This window comes from Athene cunicularia (assembly GCF_003259725.1).
Source record: "Athene cunicularia isolate RWA chromosome 4 unlocalized genomic scaffold, athCun1 chr4_part2, whole genome shotgun sequence".
NCBI classification, from domain to species: Eukaryota; Metazoa; Chordata; class Aves; order Strigiformes; family Strigidae; genus Athene; species Athene cunicularia.
Window position 1 is genome coordinate 5,029,163 of NW_020799099.1, and position 24,829 is coordinate 5,053,991.

Sequence of the window (24,829 nt, forward strand, 5' to 3'; positions counted from 1 at the left end):
CTTGCGTGCCTTGCCCTGTGCTTGAGAGGTCTGTGATCCCTTTCCGAGTGCTGGTCGTCTTCTCCCTGCTCTGTGCCTTCTGATGCGATTGCAAAGGAGAGGACAGAAGGAGGTGCTTCTGACTGCCCTCCTTCCACTTGAGAATCAACACACCCCCTTTCAGCTAGAGACCTGGGTGCTTCCTTCTCTCTGTCTGAACAGTCTAGGATCACCTCCACCCTGGGGAGAGATGGAGCTGCACCTTGGATCCTCTTGACCTCTTTGCCACTAGAAAACTGGACTACTTTGCTTGACCACTGGATGTTGCTCTCTTTCATGCCCAGGGGAATTGCAATTACAGGGCTAGTCCCATCTTGTTGTACACTGGGTCCTCTTCCTGAAGGGGTGCATTTTTCTGCCCCTAAGAGAGTCACAGCAGGAGCACTGGTGCCCTTGTGTGCGTCATTTGAGAGGGACAGCTGCAGCTCAACCATAGTACCTGGCCTTCTTTCTTCTGTCTTCCCTCTGAAAGCAGCCTCATCTGTCACGAGCACTTTGGAGGTGCCTATCACTTTAGGAGCAATCCTGTGGCTCTGTGTGGTCTCTTGTTTCATTTCAGAAAAGTGTATGTTGCTTTCTCCTGTTCCCTGGTGAGTCTCACTGTATATCTCTGTGATGCATAAATCTCCATGGGGTATCTCTTGCGCTGTGTTAATTTGCAGTGTAGTGCTCTCCCTATAGTCCTCATTTTTTATGGTATCGTGCTTTTCATTTTCTCTTTCAGCACTCAAAGTTTCATTTATTCCATTGGAGGATCTGCACATACATAAATGAGTAATTCAAGAAATTATGCTGCTGTAAACACAGCAATTGTAAGTAAAGTTACAAAAAACAATTTCTGTATATTACTTTTTCCCCTATATTAATTGTGGTACCTGCTAGCAGGTCCATTTAAGTAGAAGAATTTTCCCAGAATGTAGAGGTCTTAAATTGATGCATCTCTGTATCCTTCAAAATTCTCCAACTTAATAGTTCAGTAAAAGGGAAATTATACTACTACGGTAAAACTATGATCCTGCTCCCATCCTTCTGCAATGTTGAATTATATCACTCTTAACATTAGTTTGCTTTCACAGACACATTTCTTTTATAGTGTTTCCAGACAAATGCTACTGAGACTTCTGGGACAATAGTTCTTCATATTTCATGTGTTCATGAGAAAATTAACTTTGCGTGACACCAGAAGTGTGGTTAATTTTTGTCTCTGTGGGTACTACTGCAACTGTTTAAAGCTGTTTTAGGCACCATGCTCATTGTTCCTGTCCCACATAGTTTACTCTCTAAGGAATAGGTAAGTACTAGTTGAGGATCAGAGGGAGGGGAATGAATACTTAAAATACGTATTCAAAGAATTCCTGTGAGGACCATCATCCTTATATATCATGGAATAATTAAAACATTCTGGGCCTATTCCAGTGATCCAGTGTAAAAGGGTAGTGAACCCATGCAATATTTCCTAGTTATTAAAAAATACATATTTTTAACTGGCAAATGTTACTTTGACTTCCTGAAGCCTACTGTGTACCTCAGTGTAGCTTCCTTTTTTAAACTATTCATTCTCCTGACCCAGTTAGGCTGTTTTACTGATGTTAGGTCTCCTAGTGTAGTCTAGATGCTTCTTTGAGTACTCTGGGCCATACTGGCTATTATTAATTCCAGAAGAATCCATTTCTGTACAGTGAGACTTGCACCATTTTATTAAGGCTTTCTGTTAATAGAAAGTAGCAAAGCACTTTTTCAAATGAGGGAAGCAGTAGGTACCCTCAGCCTCAGTAAAGTATTAATATCAAGTATCATGGAGAATTCTGAAATCAAAAGCAAGTCCCATGTAGTCTGAAACTTTGGAACCCCATACAAAGAAAGGCTGGAAGAAGAAACAGAACAAATAAATCTGTCAGTACACTGAAGAAACTTCAATATCACTTGCTTTTCTAGCCGTGCAGCATACTGTTTATAGCAGTATGAGTCTGCCTCACATAGCACAAAATATGTAACATCCATTCAACCACATATGGAGCTACATAAAGTCGGACAGATTTTAACATAGGGAGCTCCTTGTAAATGCTGCTGCTGTATTGTGCTATTTGGATGATCAATTGTACTGGTCTTAAGTACAGATAAATTACAGAAATCTGTAAACATTTCCTTGTAAGATATAAGACTGGGGGCCGGGCCAGCTAAATGTTAGCTTTTATTGGTAGCTGAGGGATTGTGTGTATGTGTGAGAGGGAAAGATTTCCACCTTAAAAGGCCCTTGCTACTTACGGATATACTTCTACTCTACATAGACATAAATGTGTATCCATGTGTCAAGAGGCAGAACACTGGGTCTGATATCTTTTTGTCATTTAAGATTCTGTTTTGTCAAATTATTATTTTTGTTCCAGGTCTTTCCAGCTCACTGCAGGAACAATACCCCTGGTGTAATTCCAGGAAGGAAGCAGAACTCATGGAGTCAGCACAGCAGGGTTTGTCTCAGAGTCATGTTTTACTCCCTACATGGTGCATTTCATTTTGGTATGCACTGAGCACACTCCCTACTTCCCCCTAGAAATTTTCTTTCTAGACTCAGCAGTAGTCCAAAGAGTTGCTAACATTAATGTGAAAAGGGCGGGCTAGCTTCTCTGTTTCTGTCCCCACTGTCAATATTTCCCGGATACATCTGTTCAGCATTTGTCGGGAAGGTCAGTAAGATGCTCCCTGACATGGCATCTGGAGAGTGCCCGCCCTGCAGGGTGTCTCTTTCCTCTGATCCTGGAAAACGATTTTGTGGGCACTGCTGGTCAGTCACTGACTGTGGTTTACAGGGGATTGGGAGAACTTTTTGTAGACATCAAAGACCAAGTAACATTTTAAAAACTACATCGAAAGCCTAATTTTCTTCCCAGTAAGCTTAGTAAGAGCAGAATTAGTCCAACAATGAATGCCTGTGAAAATCTCATCCTTCATGCAAATAGGTCAGGAACAGTCTGAAGCTTCCCAAGGAGAAATATTCTTCCCTACCAATGAAAGATGCTTGGATGTAAACATCACCATTGGAACACCACTTTAATTATGCATTATTCCTTCCTCATGATTTCTTGAGATGGCTTCTAACAAGTGGCTGCTCAGGAAAGGAGGGATATGCTTCTCATTGTTCACAAAGGTTGCTAAGGCACTTTCTGAAAAATCCTTCTAGTGGGAGTACTGAGAGGGCTACTACCCGCAAAGGTGGTGGCAGGGGAGAAGAAGTGTTTTAGTTTATTCTCCCATACCCTGGAAGATACTGATAGTAGGGGCTGGGAGTTGGGGGAGATGAGCTGATGAGGAGAAATCCGAAGATTCTCATGGTGAATTCCTTTAGAACATATTAGTCCTTTTCAGAGTGTTGAGCAACTGCAAATTTCTTAAAACTTCTAACAGACACATTTTCATTCCATGAAACACTGAATTATGTGGCCTGAGCACTCTGCTTTGGTTCTGATTTTCAGGGGTGTCTTGCTATTTGCCATACATTCAAACGGGCAATGAAGCGAATGGAAGATGTGCTGCCACTTTAAGCTAGAACATACTGTGCCCTTCAGACCAACTAAAATATCAGTTAGAGAGCAGCAACAGGCAGGAATTAAAGCATATGGAGCTATTTCTATGCCTGCAAAGAAGACAGCTGGTCAGCCACAAGTATCATTTTTACAAGTGCAGTTTCAGTAGTCATGTTATGAATTAAAACCAGAAGAATGCAGATATCACATGAGGAGCATTTAAATGGTACACTGCTGAACCAGAAATAAGAGCTATGCACTATGGAGAAGGTAAACTGTAATCCTCTCTGATCTCATCACATCGATCCATTACTCAGCCCAAGACAACATGCACAGATAGACCATGCAAAATGTCTGTTGTAAGTAAAATATTCCTTTAGAGCATCTCATTTTGAAGGCAGATTGTAACTTTGAACTACTGGACATTTTAGGAAAGTTTCTTTACACAGGTTGCAGAAACCGCAGAGGAGTTTCACATGCTATTTAGACATCCCTGGTAACCAGAGACAAGTGTCTTTTTTGCATTACAGTCCTTTCAGCCTTTCCAGTGACACTGCTCTGTTAGCTGTTGTGACAAGTCCCTGACCCCTTCTGTCCTCCTGGTCCTGTCTGTGGGACAGCAGACAGGGAACTGCAGTAGCTTAGGTGAGAGCCATAATTCCTTACAAGGAGTTTGGAAGTCTCAGGTATTTTCTTCTTCTGACCTATACTGAAGGCAATTCAGAGTTCATCTTGTCTGAATTCAGAGTCTGGGGAGAATGTGCTTACTGTAGGTGATTCTGAACTCAAGATTGCATGTATTATCCTGATTGCATAAATTACACTGATGACAATGACAGAACAGTCATTGAGATATACTGATGTGCAGTGAGCAGTAGTGATGGCTGGCTTGTAAATTTACATGAAGGTTCTCTAAGAAGCTCAAAGTATTTTCAAATAAAACTGAAATTCACTATCACTATTTTATAAATGGAGAAGCTGAGACCCAGAGAGCTATAAGTGACTTGCCCCACCTCATCTAGTGAAGTGATAACAGCTACAGAAATAGAATTCATGATTTCCAGACTCTCTCCCCCTCCTGACTACTAACACATTTTGCCACCAAAGACGATCATTTGCCATGTCATCATCAAGGCATATCTGTGTGACACACTTTCTTCATCTGTACAGCCTTTGCTTTTTGTAAGCCTCACTTCCCTATCTATGGGGAATAACAACACTTCAGTACTTCAAAGGGGTGGAAAGAATAATTGAACTCAAGACTCTGCAGTATGTAAATATGGTGGTGGACACCTTGTAAGTATTAAGAATACTTAATAAGAAATAAAATCATTACATTTGGAGACTGTACTCTTGATTATGTGCCTGAACTGTGCTGTTCAAATCATATACGACTTTATTCCTTCAGGTCAAATAATCTGTCTTCCCTCCATTTTCCAGACATTAATGAGGACTATCAGAAGCTCACAGTGTAAGTCTGCAAAATGGGTGCATTTTCCATGTGGTTCACTGAACAGAATCGCACCAAAGCATTCTGAGCATTCCTGTACCTCTTGATAAGCATCTGCAGGACGTCAGTCAGGCTTTCCATCAGAACAATAACTTCAGCATAAGTTAAGTCTCCACAAGGCTTGCCATTGATAGACACCACCTCATCTCCCTCACACAGTCCAGCCTTAGCTGCTTTGCTCTTGCTGCGAACCTACGAGTCAAAAACAAATTCCAAATTGCACAATTAGTGTTCATTTGAAAACAACAGCAACTTTGTCCTCAACTTACTTTTGCCTGTACAAAAGAAAAAGGATGAGTAATATCGATCATAAAAGAAGTTTTAGTAACACAAATTAATAACTTGTCCCAGCTGAGGTTAATACTGTTCTGGCCAGTAATAACAAATGCAAAACTTCTGCTTTACTGAGCTTGTGAGATAGATGTCATAGAGGCTGGATTTTTTTTTTTTTTTTTAAACAGGGAGACACAGAAGTTTCTGTTGTTCTGAGGAACAACAATCAGTTGATCAGGGTTTAGCAGAAATGCAAAAAATCTTACATTATTAGTTTCTCACAAAACGAAATACTGCTAAAACTGAAATCTACACCAAGATTTTTAAAGAAGAGTGTATAACTTCAGGCTCTTCTGGGCAGAATGTCAATATCTACATGCTGTAGGTATACAGACTTCTGGTATACCAGACACTTTTCCTTAGATGCCCAACTGTAGGTTTAGTTGCCAAACCATAAACATCTGAATCACCGGAGATCCTAAATCCATGTTTAGTCATCTGACTAAGTGTTCTGATTTATTAAACTTAAGACATGCCTGTTATGGTTTGACCTTCTCCATTAAGTACTCATTCAAGAATCTTATGCAGCTCAGTTTTTGCTGTTTCACTTCTTTTTCCACTGGCAGCATGTTCTAACTTATCATAGTCTTTGTATAACAAAACATAGACAGCTTAAACATCGCTCAAGGTATGCCATACATTTGACTGCTATTTTTAAAGTACATATTTGGCAAACAGTATGTTATATTAACCAGGATGCTTGCAGGAGTCTATTTTGGAATGACACATCCACATAAAAGGGGTGTCTTTGGGTTCTTTGCTTTCAATTTTCTACCTGTTGGTGCGAGTACTTTGGCCTTATACAATATTTGGTTGGTGGGTCGATATGTGATCCTCACAGTATTTTTAAAGAAGTGGTATAGATCTACCACACTCCAGATGCATTTCTGGAGACAATTTTGAAAAGTTTCTTGGAGTCCGGATGATATGTGGAATAAAGATTGCGACTGCATGTTTTTCTGTGGCAGGGTCATAGATTGTTGTTTGAGTTTACACATACCCATATGTCATATTATGGCTTTTTGACCAGTGAAGAAACAGAAGCCTGGTGCATACAGAAGGCAGCTTCTACCTTGCAGAGTTAACATTTACAAATATGGAGTGGTATGCTGCTCTGTTTATCTCCTCTTAGGCAAGAGCATAAACATCCTGGCACTTTGGGAAGAAATGACAGTTTAGACAGTGTTTAGAATGTTTTGCTTCATATATGAGCTAGGATTTGGGCTGAGGTTTTGTTATTTTTTTTTTTTTAAATAGGAGGGTATGCTATTAAAATTTTACAAGACATCTTAGGCCTGAATGTAAATATTTAATGTGGATGCTAGGAAGAATTTAGAGTGACCCTTTTTCAAAAAACATGCGAACAGCAATTATAGCAACATGTGAACTCTGAGAAAGCATGATGTGATACCTAGACTGTGAGAAGAAAACTTGTTTCTGTTTCTTTATTAAGTGTCTGAGAATTTGGGGTCAGTTCTGTCAGAGATTACCATTACAGCTGTCTCAGGAGAGAAACTGTTAATCATTCCATAACTTCAGTGATTTATGTCAAAAAGCAAAAGTACAAATGTACCATGTTCATAGGTCTACATGACTTGCTAGACAGCTCAACCAGTTTCATAATTTTTTAAACAAACTCCTTGGTAGCGTTCAAAGAAAATAGACAAGGGCATTGAATTTCTTTTAAAGTTCTTGAAAGAACTTTAAAGGTCTTTTCTGCTGCTTTGTGAATTGTTGAAAGATCTCAATTGTGAGATATTTGGACCGTCATATAAAAGCACTCAGCCCCTTCTTTGACTAGTCATCCAGGAAAGAAATTACTGTAAATCACTATACCTCACTCTTTGGTAGCATTTCACTTCATGTGCACATTAGAGCAAATTTCCTGTCACTATTGTATTTCGAGGTTTATCTACATAAACCTTTAACATGATTTTGCCCTTTCAGGATCATACTGCACATGCTGTATATATTAATGGTTCTGAATGTATGTCAGCCTTTTTCTTAGCCTCCGCCAGGGGCACTTGTGCCTACCAAATTTGAACAATGTCTATATAAAATCACCTCAATATTATCGGGGGGTTTTGGTGTTTCTGCTGGGGGAATAAAAGGGAGGAGAGAGCACTGACAAAAATGTGATCAAGGGCAGGTTGCATAGTAAATTATAGCAGGTTGCTGTAGGACAGAAGTATCCATCATCATTTGTGTTATTTTAGCCTCAGGATATGACCAGGTTACTCAGCAATATGTAGACTGCCTTGCCAGGCAAGCTGTAGTTGTTTATTTCTCTTCACTGGAAGCCCACAAAAATGAGCAAATTTATTTACTTCTGTAAACCAAAACTTTTCAGATTTCTGGGGGGAAAAAAAAAAGAAAAACGACAAAAAAAAAAATCCCAAGAAGATTTGTGGAGAGCAGGATCTTCCTTTTAAAATATGTGTTTAGTGGACAATTATCTCTCAAAGGAAGTTTTGGCAGAAAGCCTTTGACAGCCCACTGGGAAACAAAAGCTGCCTTTGTTAGCAGAAATACAACTTGGTCACACAGGGGAGAGTAAGAAACCTTTATCCAGTTCTTGGGAACTTAAAGGAATATTTGGTTGTAAAGCAGAAGGGATTCTTCCAAAACTAGTAATTGCTCTTTCCTTACAGTGCAGCCCAGGCTTCCTCAGTTGTTTCTCCTATCTACTTTGGGCCAGAGTTTTCTTTGGGAAGGAGCAGTTTTTCCCCATAAAATTTTTGAATGGGATCTCACTACTAGAAAAATATGTTTGTAAAGATTTTCTTGGCTTTTCATTTGCAATACAGGTATAACACAGCAATGATGAGCCTATACCATTAGTGACACCAGCTGTTCCTGGGCCAAGAGCTTTTAGCCCACTGTCTCCTGGTGTTGCCTGTATTGCTGCTCCCACTCAGTCAGGCCTCTTCCTTTTTATTATTCAAGTTATATATCATGCACTTGTTAGAATGCCTTTTTTTTTTTTTCTTTCAACCACAAAATTTCCAGTGAAATGGCAATGTAAATACTTACTCTGAGTTCCAGAAATTTTAAGGAAATCAGAGTACAAGGTGTATTGGCGTTGCAGCAGCACTGACCTTAGTCAATGCTGTGCATTCTTTGCCCATAAGGAGATTCAAATTTCTGAATTTTTAAGATTATTAAAGTGTTGTATATAAATATTTGTACATAAAGACTTCAGGTTATTCTGTCTTTTGATATACTATTCTCTAATTTCAGGTGCTTAGATTGCTGTTGCGAGAGGGTGTGAGAAACAGTGCTGGATTACTCAGACAATTTATCTGAGGCACATCATTTCTTTTTGTTCCCAGATTACTTCTGCATCCAGATCTTCCCACTATCAGGAGTGCCACTTGCTGCTTAAAATGTCAAGTGCTGAGCAATTCCCTATGTCCACAGAGATATTAATCTTAGGGGAAACTTCCTTTGTGAAGAATTTAGCCTGGATCTTACTTCAGCGCCAGGGAGGAGCCAGGACCCTGCTGTGAGCAGCAGTATCACAGCTCCCTGGGACAGAAGGGCTCCACCCCCTGGTGGAGGCTCCTCAGCCCCTCACCTGGCACCTATTCACAAGCAGCTGCTCCAACGAGGAACTGAGGGCTGTCCAGAGGCTCTTCAGGAAAGTCTATAAAGACCTGTGAGGGTCTGGGTGCTGTGATGTGCTGGTGAGCATCCCAAAGGCAGTGGTATGTGGTGGGGAAAGTGTGGGATAGTAGTTTGCTGTGGGTTGCTTTTGGGGCTGAAGTAGTCATGGGGGCCTGCAGCACATGGCAATTTCAGTCAGTTTCTTAACCAGTAAAAAGATGTATAAACTGAGGGATACGCAGTGGCTGTGCTCATGCTAGTGTGGGGCAAAGGAAGGGTTTTGTAGAGAAAATGAATGCTGAGTGCCCAACCTGTGTGTTGTAGTAGTTTGTGCTTTGTGTAGTGTTTTTACTTTAAACTAGCTCTAGTCTTATTCTGTCATCTGGAGACTCCTTGCCAAGTAGCAGGTGTGAGATCGGTTCCTTTGATTTAATCTGAAATCAGTTTAGTTTGTACAACCCAAAGCTGTTCTATGCTATGAAATAACATATAGTAAAACAGGATAACAGAGAAACTTGCTTCAAGAAATGTAATCCTGATGAAGCTAATAAGCTAAAGTAGATGCACCTGTTACTTCTTGTGGCTGCAGGGACAGCAACCGGGGCTCAGCTTACCAGCTGATGATCTTGGTTGTGTGTCTGAGCCCTATAATAAACAGATCAGAGAGTTGAAGTATGTTGAACCTGATAACAAGGTCAATGAGTTGTGGTTTAAAGCGGGGCAAATGGACTTGGAGGTGTTCTGTAGTCCTGGTTCTCCACTTCTGCAGCTAAGATATTATTAGAGTATTTCATATTCTTGCTTTTGCCAGTGACTTTTTGGAAGGATGATATATATCTTAGTTTTTTTCTGGTGTGCTAGTAGGAGTAAACACCTGTATTTGGGGGGTGTGTCTAAGCGATATGCTTTAGATGTAGTTTGAGCAGTCAGGCTCAGTGATTGCTCAGCCTGGCTGACTAACCAATCTAGAAAATGAGCATTCTGGGCATAAGCACAATCCATTTATCTTAAACCTTTATCTATTAAAGTAAGACTTCTGTGGCTTTACAATATACATATATTTGCATAGAGATATTCTCAATTCAAAGCAACTTTTCCAAACCATGAGTTGTTCTCAGAACTATTTACTAGTCCTTTTCAGTTTTCCAGCAGCTTTTAGACAACAGAACAAAAAATATTGCCACTGGATGTAGTGGAAATACACTTCCCTGTTATTTAATGTCCCTTGCTCATACACACAGTAGTTTGTTTCACTGAGGGGTTGCCTCTGGAAAAGCCTATTTAGTCGAATATCCTATCTGATTCCTGAAGACTCCTGCTGTTGTATGGCCCTCAAGGCTTGAAGCTGATTTCAGTGAGCCTTATTTACGTGTGTAAATCCTTGTTAGTCCTGAGTCTTTGATGGCTGGCCTTGTGTTTTGTTATGATAAAACATTGCCCAAAATAGCATGGCTTACCAGGCAAACAGGACTTCTGTAGATCAGTTGTCCATCTTCATTATTGTTTACTACTTTACTTATGTCAGCTGCAAACTTTACCAGCAGTGACTCTATGTTTTCTTTGACTGATGATTAAACATCAACAAAGAGTAAAAGGTGCTTAACAAGGCTATGTCCTTTGACAACTGTTATGTCCCTGTTAAATAATGATTTCTACTTTAAGGTTACCTTCTCAGACCCAACAACTAGCCAACTTTTTTACTATTACAGTAGCAAACTGTGCCCTTAGATGTCTTGCCATCATCAGTAATGTAGAAGTGTGTTTAAGAAATATCAAATATTCCTTTTTAAATAAAGTAGTCATTAACCTTAATCTTGGGATTACAACCCTTATTCTTTATAGTCACTTCAGTCTCACCATTAACTAATAGAGTAACTTTGTTTAAATGTGCCTGGTGTTAAAAGTTGGGTTTTTTTTTTTCCCCAGGAAAGTGGTGACCTGTTTTCTGTTTAGAAAAAAAAATTAGTCTAGGCATCCCCATTATACACAAGTGTTTTAATAATAATTTTTAATTATAAAAATAAAATACTTATTTAAAAAATACTGTTTTGCATAAATCTATAAGCAGGTTCTATCTACCTGCCACTCTATATGACTTTCTGTATATAACATTAAGATTTTAGTATCTCTCTTGAGGAATTGTCTGACAGGTAACTGAATAACCATTAGTCTTTTTTTTTTAGTATGAGGATGTTTCTAAAAGCTTTTTTTTCTTTTTCCCCAGGTTATGGCATGTGATTTGTACACTAGTGTGAGGCGGGAATATGCAACTAGATGATAAGCACAGTTAAAACTTGTCACTTGGTGTCAGTATGTTGTTTCAGGCTTGTAAGCACAACTGTCCCTTTTGTCTATTTGTGTTGAGAACTGTTTCTGGATACAGAAGTATCTTGTGAATGAAACGACTGTTACAAGGGCATTTCTAGTTTTCCAGAAATACTGATTCCTTTACTGCTGAAAAAAAACAAAATACAGGTCTGAGCATAGAACAGGATGTCTGGTTTCTTAGATACAACTACTCTGTTGTATTGTCAAAGAGGTAGAAAGGGGTAAGAAGCAGAGATAATAGGTATCAGTATATGGGAAAGGAGGAGTGGGGATAGGAGTGTGGAGATGCTGCCTCTTCCTCCTTTGTTCATTATAGTATTAAAGCAACAAATGTTTGATGCCCTCTTTTCATAAGTAGTAGTTTACATAAAAAGAAACAACTTCCAATTCTAACATTTGACACCCTGAATACAGAGCTGATGTTTCTGAATCTAGAACGTTTTGGGTACAGGTAGATCTCTTAAATTTAACAGAAGTTAAAAATCCAGTTTAAATGGACTATGTACAAGAAATAACAAGGAAGTCAACTGACTTGAATGTGGCCCAATTTGGGCCGTAAAAAAAGGTGATGATTCAAAGTGATTCAAAAGACAGGGGCAGTGATGAAAGTGATACAAAATCTAAGCAAATAAAGTTGTACTCTGCTGGCTGACAAAGTGGCAAATGCTACATGTAGAAGTACACAAAGTGTATGTGGAACTCTGCTTTGACGCTTGAAGTACAACATAGTATTGCAACAATTAAAGGTCTGCCTGCTAATTGCTACAATAAATTTAGCTAGCTAAATGTTTCTCTTAAACATATTTAAGGCCAGCATAAATGTTAATGCAATCAATACTTAGTTTAATTTTATCAGGCATTAGCTGATACTTTCCAGAAGCTACTTTTCTCATTGACTGGTTAGTTAAGTGTTAGTCATGAAGTTTGGGATCAGGGATCAAAGATCAGTGTTTCCTGTAGACAGTATTTAAAAACAAAAACAAAAACCCAACCAAACAACAACAAACACCAAAAAAAGGCACTTTTCTATTATAAACCTTACAGCAAAAGCAGTAACTAATAAATTTATTATGGACATATAACTTTTAAATATATTTAAAATTAACAACGTTACAATGCTTTATTATGAGCAGGAAGCAGAAGCACTGAGTAACACTGCTGTTAGTGTACCAGTAGTGTTAGTGTGCTGGTAGTGTTAGTTGTATGAAATTAGGGAATTAAAAATGAAGGTACAAATTAACTGAATTGAGGTACAGTTTATAAATTGGGGCTCTAGGGCCTTATTGTACAGTGTTTATGCATGCAGAAGTCCTTTAGACAAAAAAAAGTAACCTTCAGTTAGTAAGTTTTTTAGTTTTTCAGATATAAATGTTTTTAGATATAAAAAAGTTAAGCCTATCTCGTAATATTGGGTTTTTTAGGGATCTCTGTAGGTCCTTTAAATAGCTTAGACTTCAAGCTGGTAAACACTGATCTTGCTAAGTCAAAATCCTGGGTGTCAGCTCACAACTTAGTGCAAACCAGCATTTACCAGTGCTCCTCAGTGCAGAGCACCATCCCTTCCACCAAAAATATTCTGAACCTTCCCATGCAGGTGGTGGGACATGTGTGAGGTACTCCATAGACATATAATCAGTAGAGGTGACGCAGTGACAAACTCGCATACCGTTTTTTGTTTTGCTTTCCTAAGCCCAGGCTTACAATGAGAACATCCAAATGTACTTCCATCTTAACACTTTCTTCACCATCCCCAAGCTTTGCCATCACAAGTTATAGAATCATGGGCTGTATAAACCCAAGTCTGAAGAAAAAGGTGACCTGTTTCTGCTTTATGTGGACTTCATGTAGATATTAGTACCCATCTAAAATAGCCATCTATTAAAAAAATATAGTCAGTGACACAAGCCTTTTTGTGACCTTTCCAATCCATAAGGATGCAGATTTTACCTTTCATCTCTAAACCTGCTATTATTTAAAATTATATTTATAGTTTTAAATGTCTATGGTTTATCAGCTGTATCTGAAAACAGTTTTCAACTTTAAATCATACCTCTGGAAACAAAGATACGGTCAGCTTGTACAATCAACCTGTTTCGTACAAGGAATCAAGGACTTTGCTGGAAAAACTCTATTTGAGATGTTTTGACCTGCATCATGGTTTGGAAGCCAAGTTGTGACTGCAACCTGTAGACTCTATGCTTAAAACAGTGAGGGAATTTGAAGAAAAAAGGCAAACCCCTCCCCTCCAAACCTACTAAATAGTTAGACCACCTTTACTGGTTGATAAATCTAGGCTTATGTGTTATTAATGTCTACGTGAACATGACATTCAGCTCTTGAGCTCGCTCGGGGTTTTCAGGCATATGGAACTAGTACCCATACAACAGTTTTTATTAAGCATTAAATCTCTCTATACAACAGATAGCTTTCTGTTATGTGGTTAACATGCAACTCCTATTCTGTCTTCAGCAAGAAAGCAAAAGTCTTCACGGCTATTACCTTGCCAGCTCATCCACATGTTTTGAGCAATATTTCAAACACTTCAACTAAACTTGTCTAAAATTCATCTCCTTAATACTATGTTTGTGAAGGTCATTGGTGACACATGGATATTGGAAATCATGACATCTTTCAGATGGACACCTTGGAAAATCTAAAGTCAGAAAGTATTTAGTTTTCCTGGCCCATGTGTCAGGGTAGCAAAGCAGGTCAAGCTGTTATCAGACCTATCAGCCCAATCATGAGGAAAACTGAATGACCTTTATGTTCTCATTTTCCTCTTTGAATATGTATATAAAGAGAAAGTAGTTTTCCATAGATAGAAAGATAGAGATGAGCAGACAGGAAAGAACCATCACAATTTGAGCTGCTCACAGATTTAATGGTGGCATAATTTGCGATTTCCTTGAGAGGTTTTCAAACCCATACAATTAGGAAATGTTCTTTCATAGAAATCTAGTCTGGGTTTATATCCATGTAAATTCTTTGGAAATACCAGGTTCTGGTCAAAACTGAAGGCCCATTTCTGTCAGGCCAGAGCTCAAGTTTAGGGATTAAATTTTAAGCAAGCTGGGTTATATACTGTAGAGAACACAGTGTCATAGACTGGAGTTTGAGTGGGATGACTTACCTGTGTGGGAGTATTCTGTGTGCAGACTCTCAAAATCCATTATGCCTGTATACATTTTACTCTTACAAAGGGCCTCTTTAGAGCTGGTATAACAAATTTTATTCTGTTTTCATTAGCCATGCCTATATTTGAGTATGAGACCGCTGCATGATGTGGCTCAAGCTATTTGCATCTGTGCTGCCTGGAGGTTGAATTTGCAGTTAACTGATACCAGTTCCCATCCTTTCTTTACTGAATTTCTCCACTAAACAAGATAGTTTCCTTCAGAATCACAGTAGAAGACACAATGTAAAACCTTCAGACAGGGCAAATTCATCAAGAGTGTGAGATCCAACCCCTCCTTAGCTCCTCTGAATGTATGACCATGCAAAAGGAGCCTTGCCCTTAGAACATATTAGCTGCTGAAGCTGGAGTGGTGTGACTTCAGCTAGTATAGGCAGTATAAGTATAGTAAAATACAGTTTTCCATATTTTACTTTTAAAGTCATTGTGTCCTATTCTTTGGGGAGTGTATATAGAATTTGCATAGCAAGACTAGTGAGACCATGCAAACATCTGTTAATTAATTGGGTTGAACAAAGATGCTTTTAAGCTGTCTACTGAATGCTTTTTCTGAGAAGAAGCTTTGAATAATGAAGTAACTTTGACTTGTAAGGTAAGCACAGAAATATTTCCTGTCACTAGATTCTTCCCAGGAGCAGGATAATGATATTGGGAATTCGGCAGTTCAGCACACTCTTTTCTGCTTCTGGTCTTAAGGACAGGCTCTGAGACACATCCGTTCTTGTAGGGATGGCTTTCATGTCTGTCTGTAAAGCTAATTATATTTCTAAACAGGTTTTTAAATGAGAAAATGCAACACTAGAGAGATCAAAGGAGAAAGGAGTTAATATATTCAGATATATTTTTCTTAATATTCTTTAGTGTTTGATACAATTATTGAACTGTTGGATTAAATTTTAAAAGTCTTTCCAGAAGGTGAGATGGATGTTACTCTTTGACTTCATGGGAGAGCTGCCATTGATTATCACCAAGATCATCATTAGAAAAGCTGAAAAGCAGTGTAATATTATGGTAGTTTTGCGGCAAAATATGTGATATAGGATGCTAAGCTACCTAAAGCAAAGGTACTTTTTAACTCTAAACCCTATTGATACAGTTGTCTGAAAGGTTCTGGCTCTACTTACCAACTCTCAACTAAAGCAACACTTTAATCATGGCTTACTCATGTAAAAGGTTGAGGGACATTCTTGCAGAGGGGTGAAGGTACCATCTAGTTATTGATTTACTTATTGTTTGTCTCCTGTCAGTCCTCCTGTTGCATTGTACATGTGAAATCACACTTCTTGAGAGCACTGGTTCACTTTGGTAACTGTTGTCTCCTCCTTTCCATAATGTGAGAACTTGCATAAAGGTTCAGTTCTCTTTTTAGTGTATTTGACAAACACAGTTTGGTACAACTTCTTATGCATACTGTTGTGGGAGGGTTAAAGAACACATTTGACCATTTATATATTGACGGAGCACTTGTGCTATTTGGAATCAGAGAGCAGACTGATCTCGGTGAAAAGAAAAGCCTGCTCAAATTCCCAAAAGCTTTGCCTAATGTACTTGTGTATCAGCTTACTAGCGGTTGCCTTTCTGTAGCAGAAATCCAAAGTTAGCAGCTGAAGAAGGGATGAGATAACGATCCCAGAAATATTGATCTGGTTTGCTGGCTACGCAGCAAGTTTCTCAATAGTGAGCTTGAGTACGGCACTTAAAGTCTGTTACTCATTTTGTACAACGCATCTACTGTATAGCCTGGCTATGGATTATACTTTTTTTGGGTGTACTACTGCATACTTGCAGTTGATGTGTCAAAACTAAAATGTGCTGCTTTTCTTTTTGACTAGTGCTGTTGGTGAACGTGTGACAAAGAGGAATGATGCTGTTGCCTCTAAATAGTGTGACTGTGCATTGTCTGCTCTATTTCCATTCCCAGTCTTTTCTTGCCCTGCTTGAATAGTGACTGGGTACATGCTTTCTGGCTTATTTTTAAATCCTAACCAACTTTGATCTCTCCATGAACATTGCAGCTATGTATTCATTTCTTTCCCACTGCCTCCTGCGCAAAGATATGTAATTGAGAAAATAATTAATCTTTATGGAGTGCTTTATTATACAGGTAGCATCAAAAGTCTTTTAACTATGATAAAGCCAGAGAAAAGAATTTCTGTTATAATAAGGTTAAAGGAGAATAAGTAGAGAATAAAAATGCCTGTATTACCTGCTACCAAACTGTTTGAGGCAACACTGAAAGTGCTACAATAGACAGACCTTGTGGTTAGCATATCCATGGCCTAATCTTAGCCTGAACTTTTGTCACTGATACAGCAGTTGGAACTGTAGTATATTCCTGCACTGTTAGTATGGTCCCAAAACCATGCACTAGTTTCCAGTAGAAAGTGTGGCACTTATACCAAAATAGCATCAAAGAACAGGTAAAAGAAAGGCAAAAAGCAAAAGCTGCCATCTGAAAGTATTTGTCTTCTGGTTGTGCCAAGATAATAATAGGATATATGCAACACTTACAAAAAGAACAGCATTTCTAGGCTGACTTGCAGCTGCTGGTAGAAAGCAGCAAAGGTATGTGAAAAGTAACTAAAAGCTTAAGCACTTTCAGACCTGCCATTCAGGTGCCCAGGGTAAAAAACAAAACAACCCACTGGATTCTTTTTTTGTTCCCCCACATAAAGGAAAGGGAAGGGGGAAAAGTGGCCATATGCTTCCTCTTTGTTTGACCGAGAGACATGATATGAGGTATATATTAGTCCATTCCGTTGAGGTTGTATCACATCATGCAGTGCTGTAAAACAAATACGTATGGGCTAGCTGCAGAACTATAATGTGGGATAACTGTATGATGAAGATACTGAACAGGAATGCCTGAACCATGCCAGCAACTGCCATCCTCTAGGAAGAGTTGCAGGTCCTTGGAGGCAAATGAAGGGACAGTGAGGAGACAAACAGAGCTGGGGGTGCTGGAATCAGGAGACTGTCTTCAGCTCTAAAATATGTTCATATGGTTTTAACTGTAAAGTAGAACAAGCTGAATACATACTGTTAAGTGGTTTAGAAATGAGCTGTTTTCAATTTCTCAGACAAAATCTGCAGTGCCATGGCGAGTCCTTTAGAAAAAGCATGTTACATCAATGTGATTACAAGTTTCCCTGAAGGAATTAATCTGGTTGAGAGAGCGAACTCAAATATTCTATCTTCCATAATCGTTAATTGCATATTCCTGATTCTTTGAGTCACCATACCGACTCTTCCATTAATATAGTCAGGGCTGATATTAGAACATATAATTGCTTGTGTTTCTCTTTTAAAAACACTGATACAACACGTGATTTTTCTAGGCCTCTGACACAGAACACCATGTTCCAACTTAATGAAAATCAACATTAGCTGTCCAGAGGCCTGTTGTGACCGCTTTCCAAAGTTCCGGATATAACTTAAAAAGCAAAAGATACTGCTTTTGCAGCTTCATCATGTGTGAAATGTGCTGATGTGGACACTGTTTTCAGTTACAGATGACAGTGTGGAACTGAGGTTCCAGATTCAGACCAGGATTGGAGGAACAGCCCAAAATTAGGCGTTTTATGCTGTGATGAGTAAGGATATCAGCTGGCAAATAAATACCATTCTTAAATTGGGTTAAGCTGACAGAGCCCTAGGGCCTAATGTGGGGTTAGTCAACATGCTTACTGTTTGCTGCATTTCAATAGTGGAAACTACAGTAATGAGTGGACGAGTGTGTGGATCCAGGCTGTGCTATTTTGGCTAACAGTTTGGAATTTTAAGCTGTGAAATCAGCTAGGATAAAATTTGCTTTGGCTTATTTATCCATGCTGGAGGTTGGATGGGCCATCTCTCAGTCTTGACTGGAGTTGGGGTTATAGTCTTCAGAGCCAGGGCTACAATTGGCACTAGCACAAATACTGCGGTCAATGCTGAGAGGCCAACTTACTGTCTTTGGTTAAGGCAGAATTGATGCCAATTTAAAAACTCATTTGGTTTGAGTTCTTTTAAACTTGAGAGCAGCTTGAGGGTTTCAACGCTACTTATTGCTTCTAACTCACTCCTATAATTCTGGGCAAAGGGACAGGAGAGTAAAGCAGTGTTCACAGTGAGCAAGCTTGCCTTCAGTGATCATTAAATGGTTCCCAGGTTTAACAGATGGTTCCTTGCTCCTGGACTGCTTTGGGCTTTTGTGAAGTTTGGAGTTGTCCTGGAGTTGTATTTCTCTCAGGAGAACTGAGGCTGGCTTGTTTCAGCTGCAGCTAGTTTTCCTGTGCCTCAGATGTGTTAAATAAACTACATAATCTAGGATTAACTAACTTCGGAGAAGTTGTTTAAGAATGAGGTTTGAGGCAGATTTGCAAGTCCCAGCTATGACTGATTGCAGGGAATGCAGAGCCGTTAGGCTGAGTCTGATAATTTTCTGCTAGGACAAATTTTGGCTGCCCTTTGGCACAAACCTGAGCAATAGTAGAGGGTGCATCATCCCAGGTACATCATTGGGAGCTTCAGACCACTTTTGGCATCTTCCTTGCTGTGGGTCAAAGGTATCAAGGAAAAGAAGAGTGTCTATTTGAATAAGAGAATAGACTCTATTGCCAGCTGGGAAGTTACCCAGCACTGTGATAAGAACAGTGCAGAGATGCGAAAATCTTTCTGTCTTGGTGGGAGAATGGTGAGTTTGGAGAGAAATAGTTTGCTGGACATCTTTGTACTTAGTTTAGTCCAAAGCGTGTTTGTGTATTCTGGCCTGCGACCTGCCTTTCAGACTAAACAATGCTGATGGGGGCACACGAGGTGTGGAGGGGGTTTTGGGGTGTCAAGGGTGGGGGAACAACTGGCTTCTTAAGTAGTGACATACAGGCCATAAATCCATCCTACTACCAGGCAAATGAGCCCATCAACTACAAGTGTGTACTTTGTCAAATCCACTCATTCCTAGCTTCATATCCTCTATCGATTACTCTGTCCTGTATGGCTCCCCTGACTCATTTTCACTCCATTGGTCATCTGCCCAAATTCTCAAAGCGAGGGGACAGAGAACGGATAGAGAAGGAAAGGAGAGAGGGAGGGTTCTCATTACACTTGTAGATATGAAAAGACACATTTAATCCTTATAGCAAAACTACTCCAGTGACAGTTAAAATGAAATTGTTATTCAGTCTCCTCAGTCCATTCCCTGAAATGGTATTGTTTATGACAGTCCCTTAACATTATGTCATAAGTTTGCAAATACACAAGCATGGCATATGATCATCCTCCCAAAAGGAATAGCAAAGGCAGCAAGAAGAAACAAATGCCGTCTTGCAGGTTTCTGTTTCAGTGAGGGCTGTAGCTATCACTGTCAGTGATGTCAAGGTTATACTGAAATGTGTGCCCGATGTTGTATTTCTTGCTACTTGCCTCACTGCTGAGGCAGCAATTCAGTCAACGCCAGAAGGATCATGAAGAGGTAACTAGAAGCTTAGCCTTGCTTCCAATGGTGAAAGCAGTGGCAGTGTGTTTATTACAAGAGCTTTCTGTGTCTATACAGAAATGCTCAGCACAATTGGGCCAGCTCTCAGATTACAGGGTAGGGGGCTTTTGGGACTGCATTAGCACAAATGAGTCAGATTGTTCAAAGAAACCAAATAACTCGAACATCTGGTAAATGCAGCATTTAGATAATATACATTAAACAGTTATTGTATTGTGCATAAATAAAGTGGCCAGTGCCTAATCTTCAAGGGAAAGTGCAAAGCTCCAAGTAATCGGAGAAGTATGAATCAAACAGTGGCCCAAACTCAGCTGATGGCTCAATACAGGGACTGAGTACCAGCTCCCATTACTTGCAGTCATCTTTAGCTGAACCGTTCAACTAAATAAAACTTAGACTAAAGAAAATGGTCCCCTCTCTATGAAAACTGTTAGAGCTTTATTTGCCAGGACTGAACATTAAATTCCACCATGTTTTCCCCTCTTGAACTATTTCTTTCACTTCTCAAAATAAAGTCAGCTAGACTCAAGCTTCTCTACTTCCCTGGAAAGTTCTCTACCAACCAAATTTCAGAATTGCCTGTTTCACCCAAATTTCACTATTCCCTGATATTTCTCTACTTGCCTGATTCCTCATATCTTATTATGGAGAAATTTATATTGGCTAATGGCTTTGGCCATGAAATAGAGTTTCAGACACACTTCCCAGGACTCTCTATTTAAACAAACAAACAAAAAGCATTCAAGCTCAATTATCAGTCTTCTAATTTACTTAGCATCCTTCACGCTTAGGATGTGATGTTTTGAAACAACCTTTTAAAACTGAGAGCAGTATCAGGCCAACCCATCCTGATGCTTAGAAAGGAAAGCTCTGGGAAACCAGATGAATGTTTTGTGAATGCCAATGCATAGGTTCACCTAGAGGCCTTCCACTGTTGCCTAGCTGCTGTCCTGGACAGCTCCTTTTTTGTGACTCATTTGGGAATTTGGATGTCCAGCAGCCTCACCTCTTCCTGGTGTCTCAAATAAGGCTGTCCAGGAAAGCAGCAATAGTGGCTCAGAGGGTGGATGTACACTAAGGATATGCATGCCTACCGGGAGAGGTCAGTGGTCTACTTCTGGTTTGTGCTTTCAACATAGGAGACAGGTTTCTGTGCTTGTGCTGGAGGCCTTAATGAGAGGGGAAAATGGTGGCTGGAGACTCACAACAGATGTTACCGAAGCCTCCAGGGAACTGGGAGGCAAAAATATTCCCTCTGTGGGCTTTGCACTCACCTGATAACAACACTGAGCAAGTTATTTAGACCTGTGCTGTTAATCAAACAATTATAGCCCGTAATCTGCCATGAAGATTTCCTTATCTGAGTCTCTTTTTTCTTTTTTCTTTTTTTTTTTTTTTCTGACTTGGAATATATTCCAGAGTTTACCTTAGTTTAATTTGATCAAGCTTTAAAATGATCATAGTTGAATTGATGTGAATTGTCATATAAGGGCCATCCTTCTTTTTCAGTGGCTTAGTCTGAAATGGCTTTAACCCAAAATAATTATAAAATAAATAGGAATAAGCATGTCTATTACAAAGATTTACTTTGTCGCCCACTGAATCCTTTTCTTGTGTCAGAAAGGCAGTCCTTCAACTCATTTTTCTCTCTGTGCATGTTTCATAAAATTGACATGGGGATTAATATTCATGAGCTGCCTTTCAGCTCTTAAATAAAACACTGTGTAAGGCTACATATCAGATTAAAAATGAAGTATCATGTAAGTAGAGCATGAGACTTGCCCTGGAACTGAAGGATGGAAGATCCTCTCAAGGTAGGCTAGAATCATATACCCATCTCCTCATTTGGATTTTAAGATCAGTACTGACTTATATTTGTTAATTTGGAAATAACAGTACTTTCAATTTCACATTAAATATGCTGCCAGGGGAGTATTACAGTGATAGAATAATAACTTTTTTGGCACAGCAAGCACTGAGTAAACACTGTTTTACTCAGACTGTAACTGTGGAATCCAAGGCAGGTTTCTGGCTCCTGTGCCAATAGTCCATCTGTGGAGGTTGCCCTTACAGAGTGTGTTTGAGCAAGTCTGACACAGAGGTGCTGAGCTTTGTTTAATGCTCCTGTACTTACTGCTCCAAAGAATTAGACCTCAAATTCTTACAATCTCCAGTTCCGGCATGCTGGCAGAGTTGGCTTTTTCTGTCCCTGACTTTATTAAGAGCAAGTTGTCAGCATCTTCAAAAGCTGGACGAAGAGGATTTGTGTTGCCCCTGCCATTTCCGTTCTGCGTATTCACAAAAGGAACGTCTGCCTGAGAAACAGAAACACTGCTACACTGATGTGTGACATCTCTGTTTGCTTGTTTTCATCTGTTCTCAGTGCAAGTGTTGGGCTTAACTCGGGGTATCTTGCCCAGTCAGGAAGTCTGGGAAAGGCTGGCAGTTGTGTATGAGGGCGGGGGGTGGAGGGGGTGGGGGGGGGTGCAGAGAAAGGGTGTTATTTTTGCAGAGCTGTAAATCCAGCACCTTTTGCCAGTGCTGCATTCTTGGTTTATGGCTTGTTTCTAAGAAGCTATTGCTGCAACAGCAGTGGCTGAAAACAAAATCTCATTTACTCAAAGTTCATGACAGGACAAGTCGTGCATTTTGCACATTTGTGGGTCACTTGTAAAGGAAATACAGAATGCGCTTTCCAAAAGCTTCAGCTTGAAATGCAGCAGTTTCCATGCTGCCTGGAGTTTCAATGTCAAAGAGATTTCTATTTTTAGAGAGAGATTCTACTCAAAGAGCTATATAAGGCTGTGCTGGGGAGACTATTACTTTTTTTTTTTTTTTTATAATATATGAGAATACTCACTACTCAGTGGGGGATAAATCTTCTGTGTAAAACTGGAAAGCACAAAGATACTCTTGACTTGGATGTCTTTTACAGGGAGAGGGAACTGAGATGAGAACCCAAGACCCAGTACTTGGGTTTTAATATTCTAATTTTTCCCAACTTCTTGAATCAATTGCTTTATCTATTAAAAATGTCAGAGAAGGCTCTTAATCACAAGTGATGATGCAGAAGAGAAGAGAAACTTCCAAGCAGTTTGGTGCCAAAAGGCAACTTACTATGCTAACAGGTGACAACAATGGGAAAACCCAACAAATTATTATGTCCTTCATGGGAAGCTAGGTAGAACTTGATGTTACATATTTAGTCTTTCCAACCACAGTTTTCTTAGTTATCTTGAATACAAAGTGCACCTAAACTGGTTGGGTGCTGCAGAAAAAATAGTCAGAGTGGTCACATGGGCTAAGAATGGTAATCACGGTTAATAGCAGAAGAATAGAGCGGTGTCTGAAATGCTGCCTTGCTAGGGAGCCTTCTTCTGAAGCCTATTTTTTTTCCCCTCACACAGGATCATCCAACAAACACATAACCCTGTCACCCTTAATCCCTATTTTTGTATGAATAGATAGAAGAAAGGTCCGAACGGAATTGGCTAAACTTGTATTCTCAATTAACTTTCTCAATGTAATTTCTACTGCAGTTTTAAGAGGAGCTATCTGGCTTCCAGGGAATAATTTGTCTATGAAGCACAGGAGACATTCTGGTCAAACTTTCAGAGTCAGCCCAGGTAACGCTGGTTTGAGCAGCTGTTGCCAATGTTAGCACAGCAGTTGGGGCCAATATGGTTTTGCTTGAGTAAGGACTAGATGAGGTAACAGAGCTAAATTAAGGACACTGGGTCCATTTCTGCTGTAGTCTGACACAACTCCGGTGATTAGTTCGAAATTGGAAGCAGGACTAAACTAATACTGGTCTTAACTTGTCTTGGGCTTCTAATTCTGCTTTTATATTGTCTAGCTAGCTATGACCTAACCTATTTGGCTTCAGGTGAATAAATTTATGAACGGTTTGAACTATTTGAATTAGGGGTGAAAAAGCACAGCAACTAGAAGTGATGCCTGCATTCCAGTAACATAAGCAAAGACAGCAATGTTGTATCATGCAGAAAATAAGACAAGGCAGACTAATCGGTGACAAAGCAGAAGTATAGGCAGCAATTGCTGAATAGTTCAAATCAGGAAAATTCCTTCATCCACCCAATGCACTGAACCAGGAATAGCGAGAGAAATAACACTCTCTACTTTGACATTTGTTTTTCAGAAAAAAATAAAAGTTTTAACTTTGAAATGTACCTTTAGAAAGCTTTAGAATGTACTGACATACCAGTCCAGGCTTATTATTAGAAGTATGAGAAACAGTTCAAGTATTTTGGGGAACTACCAGTCTAGCCAAACTACTGCACCCCCCTCCCCGGGTACCTTTGCAGATTTATTGGTGAAATCAGCTATATACTCACTCTGTTGCTTTTGAATATAGGGCAGGAACAGAACAATGGGATGACACTACTGGAATTGTGGGCATTTCTTATGTTGTAAGTACAGGGACTGCACCTCAAGGAAATAAATTAGAAAGAGATGTGACAGCTGAAGAGGGGGAGGTGAACTGTACCATTTCTCCACACTTTTAAACAAAGCAACAGTGCCCCGTAGCGGCAAATGGCTGAGAGCTTGAGTGCTTTTTTTGGTGCAGACGTGCCAGAACAGTGTACTGTTACTTTGTCATTAGAACATCTAGCAGCCGGATGCGAGCTATAAAAATTTTTTAAGATAATTGCAGGAATTGTAAGGGATTAATCATGATAACTTTAAGAAACTTGGTCATAACTCTACAATGTGGTTCTGTTAAAGGCCTTTTGCAATGTCATATTCATTCCTGGAATAGGGCCACAAAAACCAGGTCCTCACCCTTCCCAGTCTGTGTTGAA

At 39.5% G+C, this 24,829-nt stretch overlaps 1 protein-coding gene and 1 long non-coding RNA gene across 2 annotated transcripts in view; one reads left to right on the plus strand and one right to left on the minus strand.

Moving 5' to 3' along the window:
- Positions 1-2,579, plus strand: part of LOC113479764 — a 70,055-nt gene extending 67,476 nt beyond the window's left edge. Inside the window, exons 4-5 of the long non-coding RNA XR_003398335.1 lie at positions 764-851; positions 2,427-2,579. This is a non-coding gene — a long non-coding RNA (uncharacterized LOC113479764). The remainder of the gene's footprint in view (positions 1-763; positions 852-2,426) is intronic.
- Positions 1-24,829, minus strand: part of SYNPO2 (synaptopodin 2) — a 95,693-nt gene that overhangs the window by 26,451 nt on the left and 44,413 nt on the right. Inside the window, exons 2-3 of the mRNA XM_026848033.1 lie at positions 5,111-5,262; positions 2-795 (exon numbers count right to left, since the gene is read on the minus strand). Coding sequence (XP_026703834.1) covers positions 2-795; positions 5,111-5,262 — 946 coding nt within the window. The remainder of the gene's footprint in view (position 1; positions 796-5,110; positions 5,263-24,829) is intronic.